Source organism: Myotis yumanensis, unplaced genomic scaffold (assembly GCF_028538775.1).
Source record: "Myotis yumanensis isolate MYYU_CA2020_CCGP unplaced genomic scaffold, mMyoYum1.0.hap1 SCAF_8, whole genome shotgun sequence".
Taxonomy (NCBI): Eukaryota; Metazoa; Chordata; class Mammalia; order Chiroptera; family Vespertilionidae; genus Myotis; species Myotis yumanensis.
Window position 1 is genome coordinate 93,611,759 of NW_027223759.1, and position 16,535 is coordinate 93,628,293.

Sequence of the window (16,535 nt, forward strand, 5' to 3'; positions counted from 1 at the left end):
CTGTGCATGGTTATTGAGTTAAGTCCAGTCAGGGGCTCCATGTGCAAAATGCCACATATAGTGTCCAGGTTAGTTTCTGAAAATGAGAGAATTTGTGGTAAGAGTCAGGGAATCTCTGAGTCCAGAATCCTACAGGCATTAGTTTTTCGTCTTCTGTTCCTCTTTTGTCTAGTCCCCAGCTAGTTTCATGTTCTGCCATGAAACTAATGCCTAGTATTATTTTGTCTCCTGGTCTGATACTTTGTAGGGATTGAAAGTGGTGTATGTAATCCTTTAATTGTTTAAATGCTTATTCCTGTTCTTGGGTTCATATGAAAGATACTGCTTTCCTGGTGACTTTGTATATGGGTTTTGCAATGTCTGCCAGATATGGTATGTGTTGTCTCCAGAACATGAAAAGTCCCATTAATTGTTGTGTTTCTTTTTTGTTGGTTGGGCCTTTTAGGTTTAGCAATTTCTCTATTACTTTGTTCAGTATGTTTCCGCCTGCAGAACTCCAGTGGATGCCTAAAAATGTTGTTTTGGTGTCTGGGGGCTGGATTTTGTCAGGATTAATTATCCAGCCTAGTGATCTCAAATGAGATACTAGTGCGTCTAAGTCAGTTTGAAGGGTATCCTTGTCATTGTTATAGAGTAAGATGTCTTCTATGTATTGTATAATTGTAGATTTACATTTGGTGGGGTCGATATTATTGGCAAGTAAATTGTGTGCAACTGTAGGTGAATTTTTGTATCCTTGTGGAAGTCTTTTGAATTGCAATTGCTTACCTTGCCATGTAGATGTGGTAATAGGTCTGGATTCCTTAGCTATTGGGATGGTGGAAAACATGTCTGATAGGTCAATTGCTGCCATGCGTTTTGGGTTGGCTTTTTGGGTCATATTGATTACATCTTGTGCGTCAGGCAGGCAGCCATCTCTCTTTGGTGAGGCCTTATTCAGGTTGCGATAGTCTATTGTGATCCTGTAGGTGCCGTTAGGCTTTTTTACAGGCCAGATTGAGCTGTTATAAATGTGTGACCTGCCTGGTTCTATTTTAGCCTCTTCCAGAAGTTTTTTAAGTGCTTTGGTTCCATCATCATGTCCTCCTTTTAGAGGGCTTTGAGGTGTGAATGAATGTGTATTTGGTTCTGGTAATGTTAATGGAGGTATTTGTAGTGCTGTTAAGAATGTCTGTATGTTATGTAATGTAGGTTTATGTATGATGTGACTAAAGAGTTGTGGGATTAAGTCCATACCTATAATGTTTTGAATTTCTGGTGCTATCAAAAAGGTTGCTGGGATTTTCTTTCCTTTATATGCGTCCAGGAGTGGGTGCTGTTCAGATTACGTTGCCCATTACTCCTTCTGTGACTACTTTGTTGTGTGTTACTGTGCCTTTTAGTAAAGAGACTTGTGTTCCTGTATCTACTAAAAATGAGTGGTTTTGAAAATGACTTCCATGTAGTGATACTTGTAGTGTTATGTATGGTCTATTGTCATGTTCCATGAGAAATGTTTCTGTAATATTTATGTTGGGGAGGGTTCCAAGGGGTAGGGGTGGGTAAATTTGTTTGTGCCCCCTACTGCTGAACTTGCTGTGGTCGGTGGGAGCCCTACCAGTTTCCCTGATTTGATTTGAGTTTTGTTTAAAGGGGTTAGTGCCTTGTCCATTTTGGAAGGGGTTGGGATTTCGTTTAAAGTTTCGATTTCTAAATAAGTTATTGTTTCCAAAAGGGTAATTTTGTCTGAATGGGTTTTGTGGCTGGGTGGGTTGATTATTCCTGAATAGATTATTATTTCTAAATGGATTACTATTGTCTCTGACTGAGTTGTTATTATTACTTCTGAATGGATTATTGTTCTTGAAGAACGGATTGTTCCTTCTCCAGTAATTAGCTTGTCCTTGTCTGTACTGGTCATTCTGCCTGTTTTGATTGGTTTGGCGTGTTTGTAAGGGCTTTGGAGGTCCCCTATACTGTTGCATGGGGAATGGATATTTCTTTGATTCCTCTGCCGTGAAGGCGAATTTCTTTTCTGCTAACAGGTCTTGGTGCAGTTGGATTTTCTTTTTAATATCCTCTGCAGTGCTGGACCCTGCGATAAGGTTCTGAGGCTGCATTTTGTAGCCATCTGGGCGTTTCTTATTAGTACCTTGACTATCCCTTCTACCTCTGAATTTTCCCATGGTGGTTTAGAGAGGCTTGTTAGAATCACCCATTTCCTTAACTGGGTCTGTAATTGTGTAAGAGACCCCAATGTTCTGACAACTGTCCTGAAGACAGGTCCACTGCTGGGAATGCTCTTCTCCACACATCTCCTATCCAGCTCCATAATGATCTTACTGTATTTGAATGTTGTTCTGTAATTTCCTTTAGTGCTGTTTTTAATTTGGCTAATTGTATTGCATCTGTTACTACTGTGAGTTCATCTGCACTTAACATAGATGTGTCGCCTCCAAGTTCATACTATGTCCGTTAATTCTCCTTTAATCAATCGTTTTCTGAGTTCTGCTAATTCCTGCCTTGAAAAGGAGGTGCATTCTACTGATTGCTTCATTTTCCAATCTGATTACCTTCTTTTTTACTACTACTGGCTTGCTGGAGTATTTTGCAACGACCTTCTGTGCTAGTGATCTTCCCTTGTCAGTGTCCTCCTGCAGGTGATGGATTGTCTGTAGTAATATTCTTACTACCTCCTGTGGCCTTCTTTCTATTATTGCAGTGGTTCTCAACCTTCTGGCCCTTTAAATACAATTCCTCAAGTTGTGACCCCCAAGCCTTAAAATTATTTTTGTTGCTACTTCATAACTGTAATTTTGCTACTATTATGAATCATAATGTAAATATCTGATATGCAGGATGGTCTTAGGCAACCCCTGTGAAAGTCGTTCAACGGCGAAAGGGGTCGCGACCCACAGGTTGAGAACCACTGTATTATTGGACTCAGATTGTTAGGATCTACTATGTTTTTGCTGAGGCCTGGGGCTGTCTGGATTTTATATTTGGCCCTCAGGGCGTCCTCTACAGTCTCCATTTGCTTTCTGATGGTATGTTAGGCTCAGCAGGGTTGTTTCTTTTGAAAGCTTGTTGAAGAAGTCTTTAACCTTCTGCATGGTGTTGAGTGAGGCGGAGTCTTGGTGCGTACCCACCAAACCGACAGAATCCTTGTGTATGCGGTGTGTTCCTATTGCAGTACGTGGTTTCTAGATGGAGCGTTGTTAGTTTTCTTAGAAAATTAGGGAGAGTTTTAACTAGTTTCTTCAAAATTCTGTTCATAAGTTCTGCTCTGCTGTAAATTTATTCTTCAAAAAAAATTCATTTTCCTTTTACTTTCAGTTTCCTTTCATTTAAATCTCTTAATTTGAAGGGGAGTATTGATTTTGGACTGAACCTGGTTACGCTCCGGTGTCGAGTCTCCGGATTGGGAACAGGTTGGTTGCTGTAATCCACCAACTCGGCTCCACTAGGACAGAGAGGCTGCTGCGACCCTCAGGCCTCAGCCAGTCGGGAGTCAGACTCTCCTGGGCAGGCCCTGGCGGTGGACGACCACTGACCCGTGTCCTTAGAGACTAGTTCGCTTTCAGTTGGTGCCAGATTAATCCCCTTTACACTCGGTGGCTGTTTCCTTAATACTCTGACTGAAACTTGAGTGTTTTTTTGTTGTTGTTGTTTTGTTTTTTTGAGCAGTGGTTCTCAACCATCTGGCCCTTTATTTTATTTATTTCTTTTAATTTTGTTTTATTGCTTAAAGTATTACAAAGATTATTACATATGTCTCCTTTTTTTTCCCTGCTTGACATTCCCCCTGCCTCCCCTACCCCCCAGTGTCTTGTGTCCATTGGTTATGCTTATATGTATGCATACTAAGTCCTTCGGTTGATCTCTTACCCCCCCTTCCACCCCCCAACCCTCCCCAATCTTCCCGCTGTAGTTTGACAGTCTGTTCGATGCTGCTCTGCCTCTGTATCTATTTTTGTTCATCAGTTTATAATGGTCTTTATTATCCATAAATGAGTGAGATCATGTGGTATTTTTCTTTCATTGCCTGGCTTATTTCACTAAGCATAATGCTCTCCAGTTCCATCCATGCTGTTGCAAATGGGTAAGAGTTCCTTCTTTTTTTACAGCAGCATAGTATTCCATTGTGTAGATGTACCACAGTTTTCTAATCCATTCATCTGCTGATGGGCACTTGGGCTGTTTCTAGATCTTCGCTATGGTAAATTGTGCTGCTATGAACATAGGGGTACATATAGCCTTTCTGATTGGTGTTTCTGGTTTCTTGGGATATATTCCTAGAAGTGGGATCACTGGGTCAAATCACTGGGAGTTCCATTTTTAACTTTTTGAGGAAATTCCATATTGTCTTCCACAGTGGCTGCACCAGTCTGCATTCCCACCAGCAGTGCACGAGTGTTCCTTTTTCTCCACATCCTCTCCAGCACTTGTTGTTTGTTGATGTGTTGATGATAGCCATTCTGACAGGTGTGAGATGGTACCTCATTGTTGTTTTGATTTGCATTTCTCTGATGATTAGTGACTTTGAGCATGTTTTCATATGTCTCTTGCCTTTCTGAATGTCCTCTTTTGAAAAATGTCTATTTAGGTCCTTTGCCCATTTTTTGATTGGGCTTTTTATCTTCCTTTTGTTAAGTTGTGTGAGTGCCCTATATATGTTGGAGATTAAACCCTTATCGGTGATAACATTGGCAAATACGTTCTCCAATGCAGTGGACTTTCTTGTTGTTTTGTTGATGGTTTCTTTTGCTGAGTAGAAGCTTTTTATTTTGATGTAGTCTCATTTGTTTTATCTTTAGTTTCCAATGCCCTAGGAGCTGTATCAGTGAAGAAATTGCTTCGGCGTATGTATGAGATTTTGTTGCGTTTGGATTCCTCTAATATTTTTATGGTTTCCCATCTTACATTTAAGTCCTTTATTCATTTTGAGTTTATTTTTGTGTATGGTGTAAGTTGGTGGTCTAGTTCCATCTTTTTGCATGTATCTGTCCAATTTTCCCAACACCATTTATTGAAGAGACTGTCTTGACTCCATTGTATGTTCTTGCCTCCTTTGTCAAATATTAATTGAGCATATTGGTTCTGGTCGATTTCTGGGTTCTCTATTCTATTCCATTGATCTATATGTCTGTTCTTGTGCCAGTACCAGGCAGTTTTGAAAACAGTGGCTTTGTAATACAGTTTGATATCTGGTATTGAGATCCCACCTACTTTGTTCTTCTTTCTCAAGATCGCTGTAGCTATTCGGGGTCTTTTTTTATTCCAGATGAATTTTTGGAGAGTTCATTCTAGGTCTGTGAAATATGCCCATTGGTATTTTAATGGGTAGTGCGTTGAATTTATAGATTGCTTTGGGTAGTATGGACATTTTGATGATGTTGATTCTACCAATCCATGAACATGGTATGTTCTTCCATCTGTTTATGTGTTCCTCTACCTCTTTTTTCAATGTCCTGTAGTTTTCCGCATATAAGTCTGTTACCTCCTTAGTTAAGTTTATTCCTAGGTATCTTAATTTTTTTGATGATATGGTAAATGGGATTGCTTTTTTAGTCTAACTTTCTGTAAGTTCACTATTGGTGTATAGAAATGCCATAGATTTCTTGGCATTAATTTTGTATCCTGCTACATTGCCGAATTCATTTATTAAGTCTAATAGTTTTTTTATGGAGTCTTTTGGGTTTTCTATGTACAATATCATGTCATCTGAGAATAAGGACAGTTTTATTTCTTCTTTTTCAATTTGGATGCCTTTTATTTCTTCTTCTTGTCTAATTGCAATGGCTAGTACTTCCAGTACTATGTCAAACAGGAATGGTGAGAGTGGGCATTCCTGTCTTGTTCCTGTTCTTAAGGGAAATGGTTTTAGTTTTTGCCCATTGAGTATGATGTTGGCTGTGGGCTTGTCATCTATGGCTTTTATTATGTTGAGGTATGATCCTTCTATTCCCACCTTGCTGAGAGTTTTTATCAAAAATGGGTGTTGGATTTTGTCAAATGTTTTTTCTGCATCAATTGAAATGACTATGTGGTCTTTTTCTCTCAATTTGTTTATGTGATGTATCACGTTTATTGATTTGCGGATATTGTACCATCCTTGCACCCCTGGGGTAAATCCTACTTGGTCATAGTGTATGATCTTTCTGATGTACTGCTGGATCCGATTTGCTAGGATTTTGTTGAGGATTTTTGGCATCTATGTTCATGAGGGATATTGGCCTGTAATTCTCTTTCATTGTGTTGTCTTTATCTGGTTTTGGTGTTAGGGTGATGCTGGCTTCATAGAATGAGCTTGGAAGTGTTCCTTCCTCTTGAATTTTTTGGAATAGTCTGAGGAGGATAGGTTTTAGTTCTTCCTTGAATGTTTGGTAAAACTCCCCTGTGAAGCAGTCTGGCCCTGGGCTTTTGTTTGCTGGAAGCTTTTTGATGACTGCTTCAATTTCTTCCATAGCTATTGGCCTATTGAGATTTTTAGATTCTTCCTGATTGAGTTTTGGAAGGTTGTATTTTTCTAGGAATATGTCCATTTCCTCCAGGTTGTCTAGTTTGTTGGAGTAGAGTTCTTCATAGTATTTTTTAACAATAATTTGTATTTCTGTGGGGTCTGTTGTTATTTCACCTCTATCATTTCTGATTTTGTTTATTTGGGTCCTCTCTCTTTGCTTCTTGGTGAGCCTGGCTAGAGGTTCATCAAACTTGTTTATCCTTTCAAAGAACCAGCTCTTGGTTTCATTGATCTTATGTATTGTTTTTTTGGTCTCTAGGTCATTTATTTCTGCTCTGATCTTTATTATCTCCTTCCTTCTGCTCACTCTGGGCTTTTCTTGTTGCTCTCTTTCTAGTTCTTTGAGTTGTAGAGTTAGATGATTTACTACCATTTTTTCTTGTTTTTTGAGGTAGGCCTGTAGAGCTATAAACTTCCCTCTGAGGACTGCTTTCATTGTGCCCCATAGGTTTTGGATTGTTGTGTTTTCATTGTCATTAGTTTCCAGGATGTTTTTAATTTCTTCTTTGATCTCATTGGTAACTTGAGTGTTTTTGACAATTTTAAATAATTATCCGCCTGCGCTGCAGAGAAATTTGTTTTGGAATCCTGCTGGCTACGCCAATTATCCCAATTATGCCCCAATTAATTAGTTATCTGTCTAGATTTAGTGGGACATATGCAGATGACCAGGGGTCAACAATAACGGCCTATCCCTGGTACTTCAAACCTAGACAGTTGAGCCAAACCAGAACACATGAACACACAAGACAGAATTAGTATGCAATCACACAGGGTTTATTTACTTATTCCTAGTGGGTCCTAGGCTCCAGCAAAGGCCACCAGGCAATGCACACCGAAAGACGGACGACAAAGATGGAGACAGACAGGTGGCCACAGTTGGGTCAGGCTCATACAGCACAGCAGTCAGTCAGGGGCTCGTCTCACGGAGTGAAAGTCCACGGAGTCTCATGTGGAGTCCACCTCTCATCAGGCAGGAAACGTTCACTGAAGAAAAATCTGGTGCTTATATAGCCAGTAGTAAACAACTTGTGTCTTATCAGTGTGGGCCAGACTGTGTGTCTTATGCTAGGAGCAGGGTGTTTACACTTTAAGGGCTTAGGACATTCACATGAAGATAGTGGGGCATTCACCACATTTTGGAAGTTACAGAGTATTGGGGTCTTCACACAGCTAACATTTCACACATTAATTATTTCCACACCTTAGAGGGGCTTTCTTATGACCATAACATATTATAACACTAAGGAACAGTGCAGCTCAGTCAACAGGACAGCAGCCCAGTGAACAGCTGTGGCAGGAAACAATGAACTGCACATAAGTCTACTTCACATTGGAGCTTTTTCATAAAAATCATACTATGGTAAAACAAAGTATAAAGAATGACGTTTTCTTAATTCCATCACAAACCTGGCTTCACAATGCACACAGATGTCTAACAAACACTTGGCCATCTTTAAGGATACAGTATCCTAATGGTCTCCTCATTTCTACCTCCCTGTGGAACAAGGGACCATGTGGACTCAGGAGATGGTGGACTTAATACAAAATGAAGGTGATGTTGACCCAACTCAACGAGCACCTACTCACATGAGTTTTCCTTTCATCGAATGGATAATCCCGTCCATAGGATCGGGTGAGTGTGGAATAACTTCACTTGATTATACTCCTAAATGCAGACTCAGAATGCTGACTATCAAATAGCCTCCCAAAACTCTAGACTTACACAAGTATATCAATATACTTGTGACTTTGTCTTTTTAAAAAACTGTATCTGGCCCATGCTGTTCTCCAGCCATCTCTTCTAATGGAGTCACTGTTCATATGGAAGGAAGTTAAATGTTGATCCTCTAATTAGACATTAATTGTACTCCACAAGGAGGAGCCTAAGTGATTTTCTGGTCAACAGGTTGGGATTTGGGTTCTTATTTATTTGGTTTGCTGTTTGTTATGGTTAGACATTGTTCAAGCCAGAACATTAATTCTTCGGTTGGACACATCCTCGTGGGTCAGACCACAGAGCTGCCTGACATTGTCCAGTTGGCCCTCAGGTGGTGACAGTGAAAGCAGCATATTGTGAAGCACAGTGAACAATAGTGGGAAATGATTAGAATCATTTTACAGGCTTGGAACAAGCTAATGCGATGCCCTCACCACGGACCCTGAAAACACACCTTCCCTTCTAACTGCTGCCTCCGTCTTTCCTGGAGAAAAACTGTCAGGTAAAGAGCAACAGGAGTTCTGAGTGACACTCTGGTCTTCAATCTACTTCCTCGGAAAGCTCTTCACTTATTAAAGGAAAACCCTTCACCTCTTCCCAACAACCGCGTGCACGCGGCTCTGAGCCTTTCACCTCCCAACACCCACATCCGGGATCCTCATCCGAAAGACGGACAGACGGACGGATGGATGGATGGATGGACAGACAGAGCTTGTGGGCACTAACCAGCGAGCAGCGGCCTCACGGGCTATTTCTCTCCCCCCTCTCCCCGCAGATAATCTATGTGGCAAGAAACCCCAAGGACAACCTGGTGTCTTACTATCATTTCCACAGGATGAATAAAGCGCTTCTGGCCCCTGGGACCTGGGAGGAGTATTTTGAGAGCTTTCTGACTGGGAAAGGTATGAGCATTCAGCTCTGAACCCCTTTCTAAGCCTCCAACACCATCAAAAGGGTCATTTCCTGAGGACCCATGGGACCTGCCTTCTTGGATGTGAGGGGATCACCACCTGACACTGGGAGCTCTCTCCTTGGTGGAGTGTCAGCTGGTGAGTGGGACTCACCCTGTTCCCCGTCCCATTCGCCTGGCCCTGTTCCCATCCCATTCCCCTGTCCCTGTCCCTGTCCCCATCCCATTCCCCTGGCCCTGTCCCCATCCCATTCCCCTGTCCCCCATCCCATTCCCCTGGCTCTATCCCATTCCACTGGCCCTGTTCCCATCCCATTCCCCTGTCCCTGTCCCTGTCCCCATCCCATTCCCCTGGCCCTGTTCCCCGTCCCATTCCCCTGTCCCCGTCCCATTCCCCTGGCCCTGTTCCCCGTCCCATTCCCCTGTCCCCATCCCATTCCCCTGTCCCTGTCCCCATCCCATTCCTCTGGCCCTGCTCCCCGTCCCATTCCAATGGCCTCCATCCTATTTCCCTGGCCCCATCCCCACCTTGTCTTGCAGTGTGCTGGGGCTCTGGGAAGCCAGAGACCAACACCACATCCTCTACCTCTTCTAAGAGGACCTGAAGATGGTGAGGGGCGGCACGTTCCTATTTGACCATGAAATATTACATCATAGCGTAGCGGCTGCATCAGGGAACAGGGAACAGAGAACGGCTGCATTTCACTGGCCACAGCTGTCCCTGTGCGCAATGCACTGGGCTGTCCTGGCTCCTGCATCACGTCTCCCGCAGCCCCCGGCTGCTGGTCTCTCGCCTCGCCTTCCAGCACATGTATTTTAAATTCTGCTTAGGAGGGAAACGTTTTTATAACACATTTTTTCCATTGAGGAACATCAATTTCAAGAAACAGTTTAAGAAATGATGGTATAATGGGAAAATACTAATGATTTAGAGTCAGAATTATTGAATTCAAATTCTAGCTTTACTGCCAGATATAAAATATTGAGAGTGAAAAAACACAGAATCGTTTTCTATGTTTTGAATCGAGATAATTGAGGTGTAATATAGTGTTAGTTTCAGGTATACAACAGGATGACTTGATATTTGTACACCTTGCAAAATGAGCACCACAATAAGTCTACTTAACATCTGCACCAAATATAGTTATAATTATTCCTTATAGTGCAGCTCCTCTCAGGTATGCAACGCAGTATCATTAACCACAGTTGCCTGCTACACATACACTCCAGGACTGACTGAGCGGACAGCTGGGCGTCTGTCCCTCTGACCCCTCACCCACTCCGCGCAGCCCCGTCCTGCCCCTGCACCCCCAGTCTGTTCCCCACGTCTATGAGTTCTTCTTTTGTTTTAAATTGCACTCTATGGTTTTTCAAAATAAATAACTTATTACATTTCTAATATTCTAATACACAGGCAGTCTAACCTCAGAGTCCCTAAACCCTTTTACATGTTCTGTGGTCTTATTCTGGAATATTCCCTGAACGTAGTCACACAAAGCTCAGTTTTCCGCACTCTTGCTGATTCCTACTCTGTAGGCCAATTAAATTAAGCACTTTCTGTTGTCATTAATCTTCACCCAAGTGTATGTTTTTTCCCATTGGCTTTCTGAGAGGGTGGGAGGGAGGGGGAGAGAGAGAAACATAGATGTGAGAGACACATGGATTAGCTGCTTTCCCCACGTGGCTTGACTGGGGCCGGGGATCCAGCCTGCAATTGAGGTACGTGCCCCTGAGCAGAATCGAACCTGTGGCCCTTCAGATCACAGGCAGGGGCTCTAACCACTGAGCCCCCAGCCTGGGCAAATTAAACATCCAAACTTTTAAAGCAGAAGCTCATCATAAAGCAAAAGATACAGTCTTGGGGTAAACTCCTCCACTTGCCCTCCCCCCACTCCTTCTAGAAACAGGTACGTCCCACGGCCACAATCTCCCAGGGCTCTGCCTCCCTCTGACGAGAGAACACTGCTCCCTAGGCACTGAGACACCTACGCACCGGTCAGACGGGCTGGGCCTGGAGTCGTCAGCCATGAGCGCCTCTCAGTCGCCTCCTGAGTGCAACAGGTCCTCTCCATCCTCTGCCGCACAGCACTGTCTGGGCGCGTTTCTGTCAAAGTCAGAGCCAGCAGCAGCCTCCCCCGTCAGGCCTCCATTGCCTGCCCCGTGCCTCTGTGGTATCTTCATTCTCATCACCAGGCTACAGACTCTCCCTGCTGCACACGTGGCCGACCAAGACCCTCCAGGAACGGCCCGAGCAGGACATTTGGAAATAAATTTAGGGCAGCATTCCCACACACTGCATCATACTCAGCGGTGCTTCCATCTCAGAACAGGAAAAGCTTAATAATTATGGTCAATTTTTCTTTTTCTTTTTTTTTAAATTTTTTAAAAATTGGTTTCAGAGAGGAAGGGAGAAGGAGAGAGAGAGAAACATCAATGATGAGAGAGAATCATTGATTGGCTGCCTCCTGCATGCCCCCAACTGGGGATCAAGCCCGCAACCTGGCCATATGCCCTTGACTGGAATCAAACCTGGGCCCTTCAGTCCTCAGGCTAACACTGTATCCATTGAGCCAAACCGGCTAGGGCATGGTTAATTTTTTAAAAAATAAATCTTTATTCTTCAGATTATTACAGATGTCCATCTTTTTTCCGCCCATAGCTCCCCTCCACTTGGTTCCCACCCCACCCAATGCCCTTACCTCCAGCCACTGTCCTCACCCATAGGTGTAAGATTTTTGTCCAATCTCTTCCCGCACCTCCCACACCCCCTTCCCCCTGAGAATTGTCAGTCCACTCCCTTCCTATGCCCCTGCTTCTATTATATTCACCAGTTTACTCTGTTCATCAGGTTTTTTATTCACTTAATTTTTAGATTCACTTGTTGATAGATATGTATTTTTTTAAATTTTGTTTTATTGCTTAAAGTATTACAAAGAGTATTACATAGGTCTCCTCCCCCCACCCCCCCTTGAGAGTCCCCTGGTCTCCCCTACCCCCCAGTGTCTTGTGTCCATTGGTTATGCTTATATGCATGCATACAAGTCCTTCGGTTGATCTCTTACCCGCCCCCCCCAGATATGTATTTGTTGTTTATAATTTTTATCTTTACCTTTTTCTTCTTCCTCTTCTTAAAGAATACCCTTCAGCATTTTATAAATCCTGGTTTGGTGGTGATGAACTTCTTTAGCTTTTTCTTGTCTGTGAAGCTCTTTATCTGATCTTCAATTCTACATGATAGCTTTGCTGGGTAGAGTAATCTTGGTTGTAGGTCCTTCCTATTCATCACTTTGAATATTTCTTGCCACTCCCTTCTGGTCTGCATGGTTTCTGTTGAGAAATCAGCTGACAGTCGTATGGGTACTCCCTTGTAGGTAACTGACTGTTTTTCTCTTGCTGCTTTTAAGATTCTCTCTTTGTCTTTTGCCCTTGGCATTTTAATTATGATGTGTCTTGGTGTGGTCCTCTTTGAATTCCTCTAATTTGGAGTTCTCTTTGCTTCCTGGACTTGTAAGTCTATTTCTTTCATCAGGTAGGGGAAGTTTTCTGTTATTATTTCTTCTAATAGGCTTTCAATATCTTTTTTAAAAAAATATATACTTTATTGATTTTTTACAGAGAGGGAGGGAGAGGAATAGAGAGTTAGAAACATCGATGAGAGAGAAACATCAATCAGCTGCCTCCTGCACACCCCCCACTGGGGATGTGCCAACAACCAAGGTATATGTCCTTGACCGGAATCAAACCTGGGACCATTGAGTCTGCAGGCTGACGCTCTATCCACTGAGCCAAATCGGTCAGGGCAAGCTTTCAATATTTTGCTCTCTCTCTTCTTCTGGCACTCCCATAATTTGGATGTTAGTATGTCTGAAGTTGTCCCAGAGGCTCCTTACACTATCTTCATATTTTTGGATTCTTTTTTCTTTTCTGGATGGGTGTTTTTTGCTTCCTCGTATTTCAAATCTTTGACTTGATTCTTGCGACCCTCTAGTCTGCTGTTGGATCTCTGTATAATATTCTTTATTTCAGTCAGTGTATGCTTAATTTCTGACTGGTCCTTTTCCATTTTTTTTTTTTTTTTTTTTGGCATTCTCACTAAGATTCTTAAAGGTCTCACTAAGTTCCTCCTCGGAAGTTTGTAGAAGATTCTTGAGTAACCTTATAACTGGTTTTGAACTCAAAATCCAGTAATTTGCTTTCCTCCATTTCTTTAATTTGTGACATGTTTGTCTCCGCATTTTAGTTGCTTCCCTGTGTTGATAGTGGCTTTGTGTGGTAGGTGTCCTATTGGGCCCAGTGGCTCAGCCTCCCCAATCACCTGAGGTGGACACCCTTAGTGCACCCCTTTGTGGGCTGGGTGCACAGTCTTGTTGTAGTTAAGCCTTGATTGCTGTTGGTATGACCTCCAGGCCAATTGACTGCAAGGACCCACTGTGTCTATAGTGGAAGAACTGCTGTGCTGGAGACACCCTTATGGGGCAGGACTTGCTTCAATGGGTCTTTGGTGCTCACTGAGTCTGCCTCTTGAGTGTGTCACTTATGGTATCTGACCACTGGGTACACACACTGCCTCCTGGATCTCCAAGGAGGTGCAAATTCAACCAATGTGTGAGTCCACCTAGCAGGAGCTACCGTGAGATCTGCATATTTCTCCTCTTTGATTGGGGTTTGGAAATTTTGGAGCTCTCTGACCCAGCTGCAGTTTGTTAGGTTAGGCTGCAAAAGGACAGGCAATTCATTTGCATCGCTGCACACAGCTTGGGTGGGGTTATAAATTGGGTGGGGCGGGGTCTCAGAGAATCACCAGGGTGGGTCAAACAGCGATGCCTGTCCGTCAGCCATCTCCAGGTCCCCACGTCGCCGAGTCCCCGAGTCCCGTGCCCCCACAGTAACAATGATCCCTGTGAGCAGTTCTTCAAGAAAGCCACCCTCGCTTTCCGACCCGATGCCAGACCCTCCAGTTTCTCCCCGTAGGAGTCTGGGTCCCCAGAGTCTCGCCGGAAATGAGCTCAGTGCAGTCCGGAGCTTATATCTCTCTTCCAGTTGAAAAAAACCGCATACCCAGGTGCATCCTGGTTTGCACGCCTCCGTACCTCTGCTCTTGGCGCCTCCGCACCTCCTACCCAGCCTCAGTGCGCTTTTTTCTTTTCTTCTAGTTGTAGAACTTCCACTCAGCCAGCTTTCCCGTGATTCTGGATGATAGCCCTTTTGTCTTTTAGTTGTAGTTTTAATGTGGTTATGGGGGGCGGCAGGTACAGGTATATACCTTATGCTGCCATCTTGGTTGTCTATGGTTAATTTTTAAAAATCTGTGTCACTGTATTAAAATGAGTCATTTCTGGAAAGTTGAGCATTTGGGAGGCAGTATTGTTTTTTATTTTATGTTATTTATCACCATTATTAATTTAATGCAATATTTTTTAAACTGTTTTATATCAAATCTTCACTTTTCTTTTCACTCTGATCACAGAACCCAAAGCATGAAATCTGGAAGCTGGGAGAATTTATTGGGAAAAAGCTAGATGACAGCATCCTGGGTAAAATTGTCCATCACACTTCGTTTGATGTTATGAAGCAAAATCCCATGGCGAACTACTCGGCAGTCCCCTCGGAGGTCATGGACTGCTCGGTGTCTCCGTTCATGAGGAAAGGTGGTTCTCTCTGTGCGTCACGACCTTGAAAGAACTGTCGAGGACCCCAGAGCCTGTGGGGAGGTTTCTGTGGATAAGACAAGGTCCATAATAAATGATACTGGGGAAGGAGTATTTAAGAGACCACAGACGAAATGAAACCAATGTGTAGCCACAACTAGAGAGTACGGTTTAGTGCCTAAACCCACCGCCTTATCTCACTCCCCTCCAGAGTTCTCAATAATAAGGTGGAAATACACTTAGGTCCGATGGAGCAAAGCATCCATGGTATAGATGGCTCTATGCTATCTGACATGCAAGAGGACGGGGAAAGACAGGAGAGCCCCCAGGCCTGCGGTTTTAACGTGGTGTCCCCCCCTTTTACCCCCGCCATAATGTGGCTCAGGGGCAGCAGGCTCTCCTGGCCTCACAATCAGACAGATGTCCTCTTCCCTTCAGATGGAAAGGGATGGGCTGGCAGGAAGAATGCCGAGCCCAGCCCTGCCCTCCTGCAGGGTGAGTGGACACCGCATACAAGAGCAGGACAGAGGGCACACAGTCCTCCAGTAGCTCTGACTTCCACGTCTTTTCAGGGGCAGTTGGAGACTGGAAGAATCACTTCACCGTGGCTCAGAATGAGAGGTTTGACTAAGACTATCAGCGGAGAATGGCTGGGACAAGTCTAATTTTCCACTTCCAGTTCTAGAGAGAGAAAGTGTTCAGTTTATTACCCAACTCACTGGGCAGCAACCCATAGCAGCTTCCTTCCCAGACCACACAGCATTGGGCCCAGGTTCTCAGACCAGTTGTTTGTCATGTTAGCTTTTGTTCACTCGACAAAGAAAAGATTAGAGTTAGCAGTGAGGGGGGAGGTGGGGAGTGGGAACTGTGGGGAGAAGGTTCAATAAACTACTAGTTACAAACATGGCATTGGTACTAATGATCATTCTGCTAAAGCTTACAGATCATGTGCTTGTTAACATTAACAATGCTCCAGTCCTCACATAAAAACACACTCGAGTTTTCAGATTAAGTCTTGGTTAAAGGTAGCATCTTTTTATTGATTGATTTTAGAAGGGGCGGGGGGGTTGAGATAAACATCAATTTGCTGTTCTACTTATGTATCCATTGGTCGCTTCTTGCATGTGCCCTGACTGGGGATCAAACCTGCAACCTTTGCGTAATGAAGACACTCCTTCTCTCTTCCCTGCACATGGGCAGCGTGCCCAGCCCCTGCGCCTCCTGCTCCTGAAGAGACTCCTGTCCCTCTGACTCCTCTACACTTGGTATAATATGCCTTTTTATTAATATTAAAGCATATTGTGCTGTCACTGGTCTGTCTATGTTGTCTTTCCTGTGCTTGTTTAAACTTCCTCTGTGTATTTTTCTCCAAGATAGGGACGACATACCTCATTGCACACTAAACAGCATGCACCCTGCACAGAAATAAGGAACTGGAAGAACATATCACTCAAGAAAATTCTAAAAAGCTAACTGTTTATATCCTAAGGAGCCCTAAAATGGCTCCTCTGTAGCTAGCTGTGCAGCACCGCGGGAGTAACCACACGTGGCTGTGTGATCAGCATTTACACTCCAGCTCCTCACTCTCACCAGCCAGGTTTCCAGGGCTCAAGAGCATGTAACTGGGCCTATCATTTGGACAGCGTGTTTTTTAAATATATACTTTATTGATTTTTTTACAGAGAGGAAGGAGAGGGGATAGAGAGTTAGAAACATCGATGAGAGAGAGAAACATTGATCAGCTGCCTCCTGCAC

General features: G+C 43.5%; 1 protein-coding gene across 3 annotated transcripts in view; it reads left to right on the forward strand.

Moving 5' to 3' along the window:
- LOC139015406 (sulfotransferase 1C4-like) overlaps nucleotides 1-16,090 on the forward strand; it is a 32,537-nt gene extending 16,447 nt beyond the window's left edge. Inside the window, exons 2-5 of one of the 3 annotated variants that reach the window (XM_070423229.1) lie at nucleotides 8,013-8,138; nucleotides 8,998-9,124; nucleotides 14,600-14,780; nucleotides 15,353-16,090. In XM_070423229.1, the coding sequence (XP_070279330.1) occupies nucleotides 8,013-8,138; nucleotides 8,998-9,065 (194 nt within the window). In that variant the 3' untranslated portion in view covers nucleotides 9,066-9,124; nucleotides 14,600-14,780; nucleotides 15,353-16,090. Of the gene's footprint in view, nucleotides 1-8,012; nucleotides 8,139-8,997; nucleotides 9,272-14,599 lie in introns of all 3 variants that reach the window. The other 2 variants (XM_070423228.1, XM_070423227.1) reach the window with 2 other exon arrangements.
- Nucleotides 16,091-16,535: the final 445 nt, after the last annotated feature.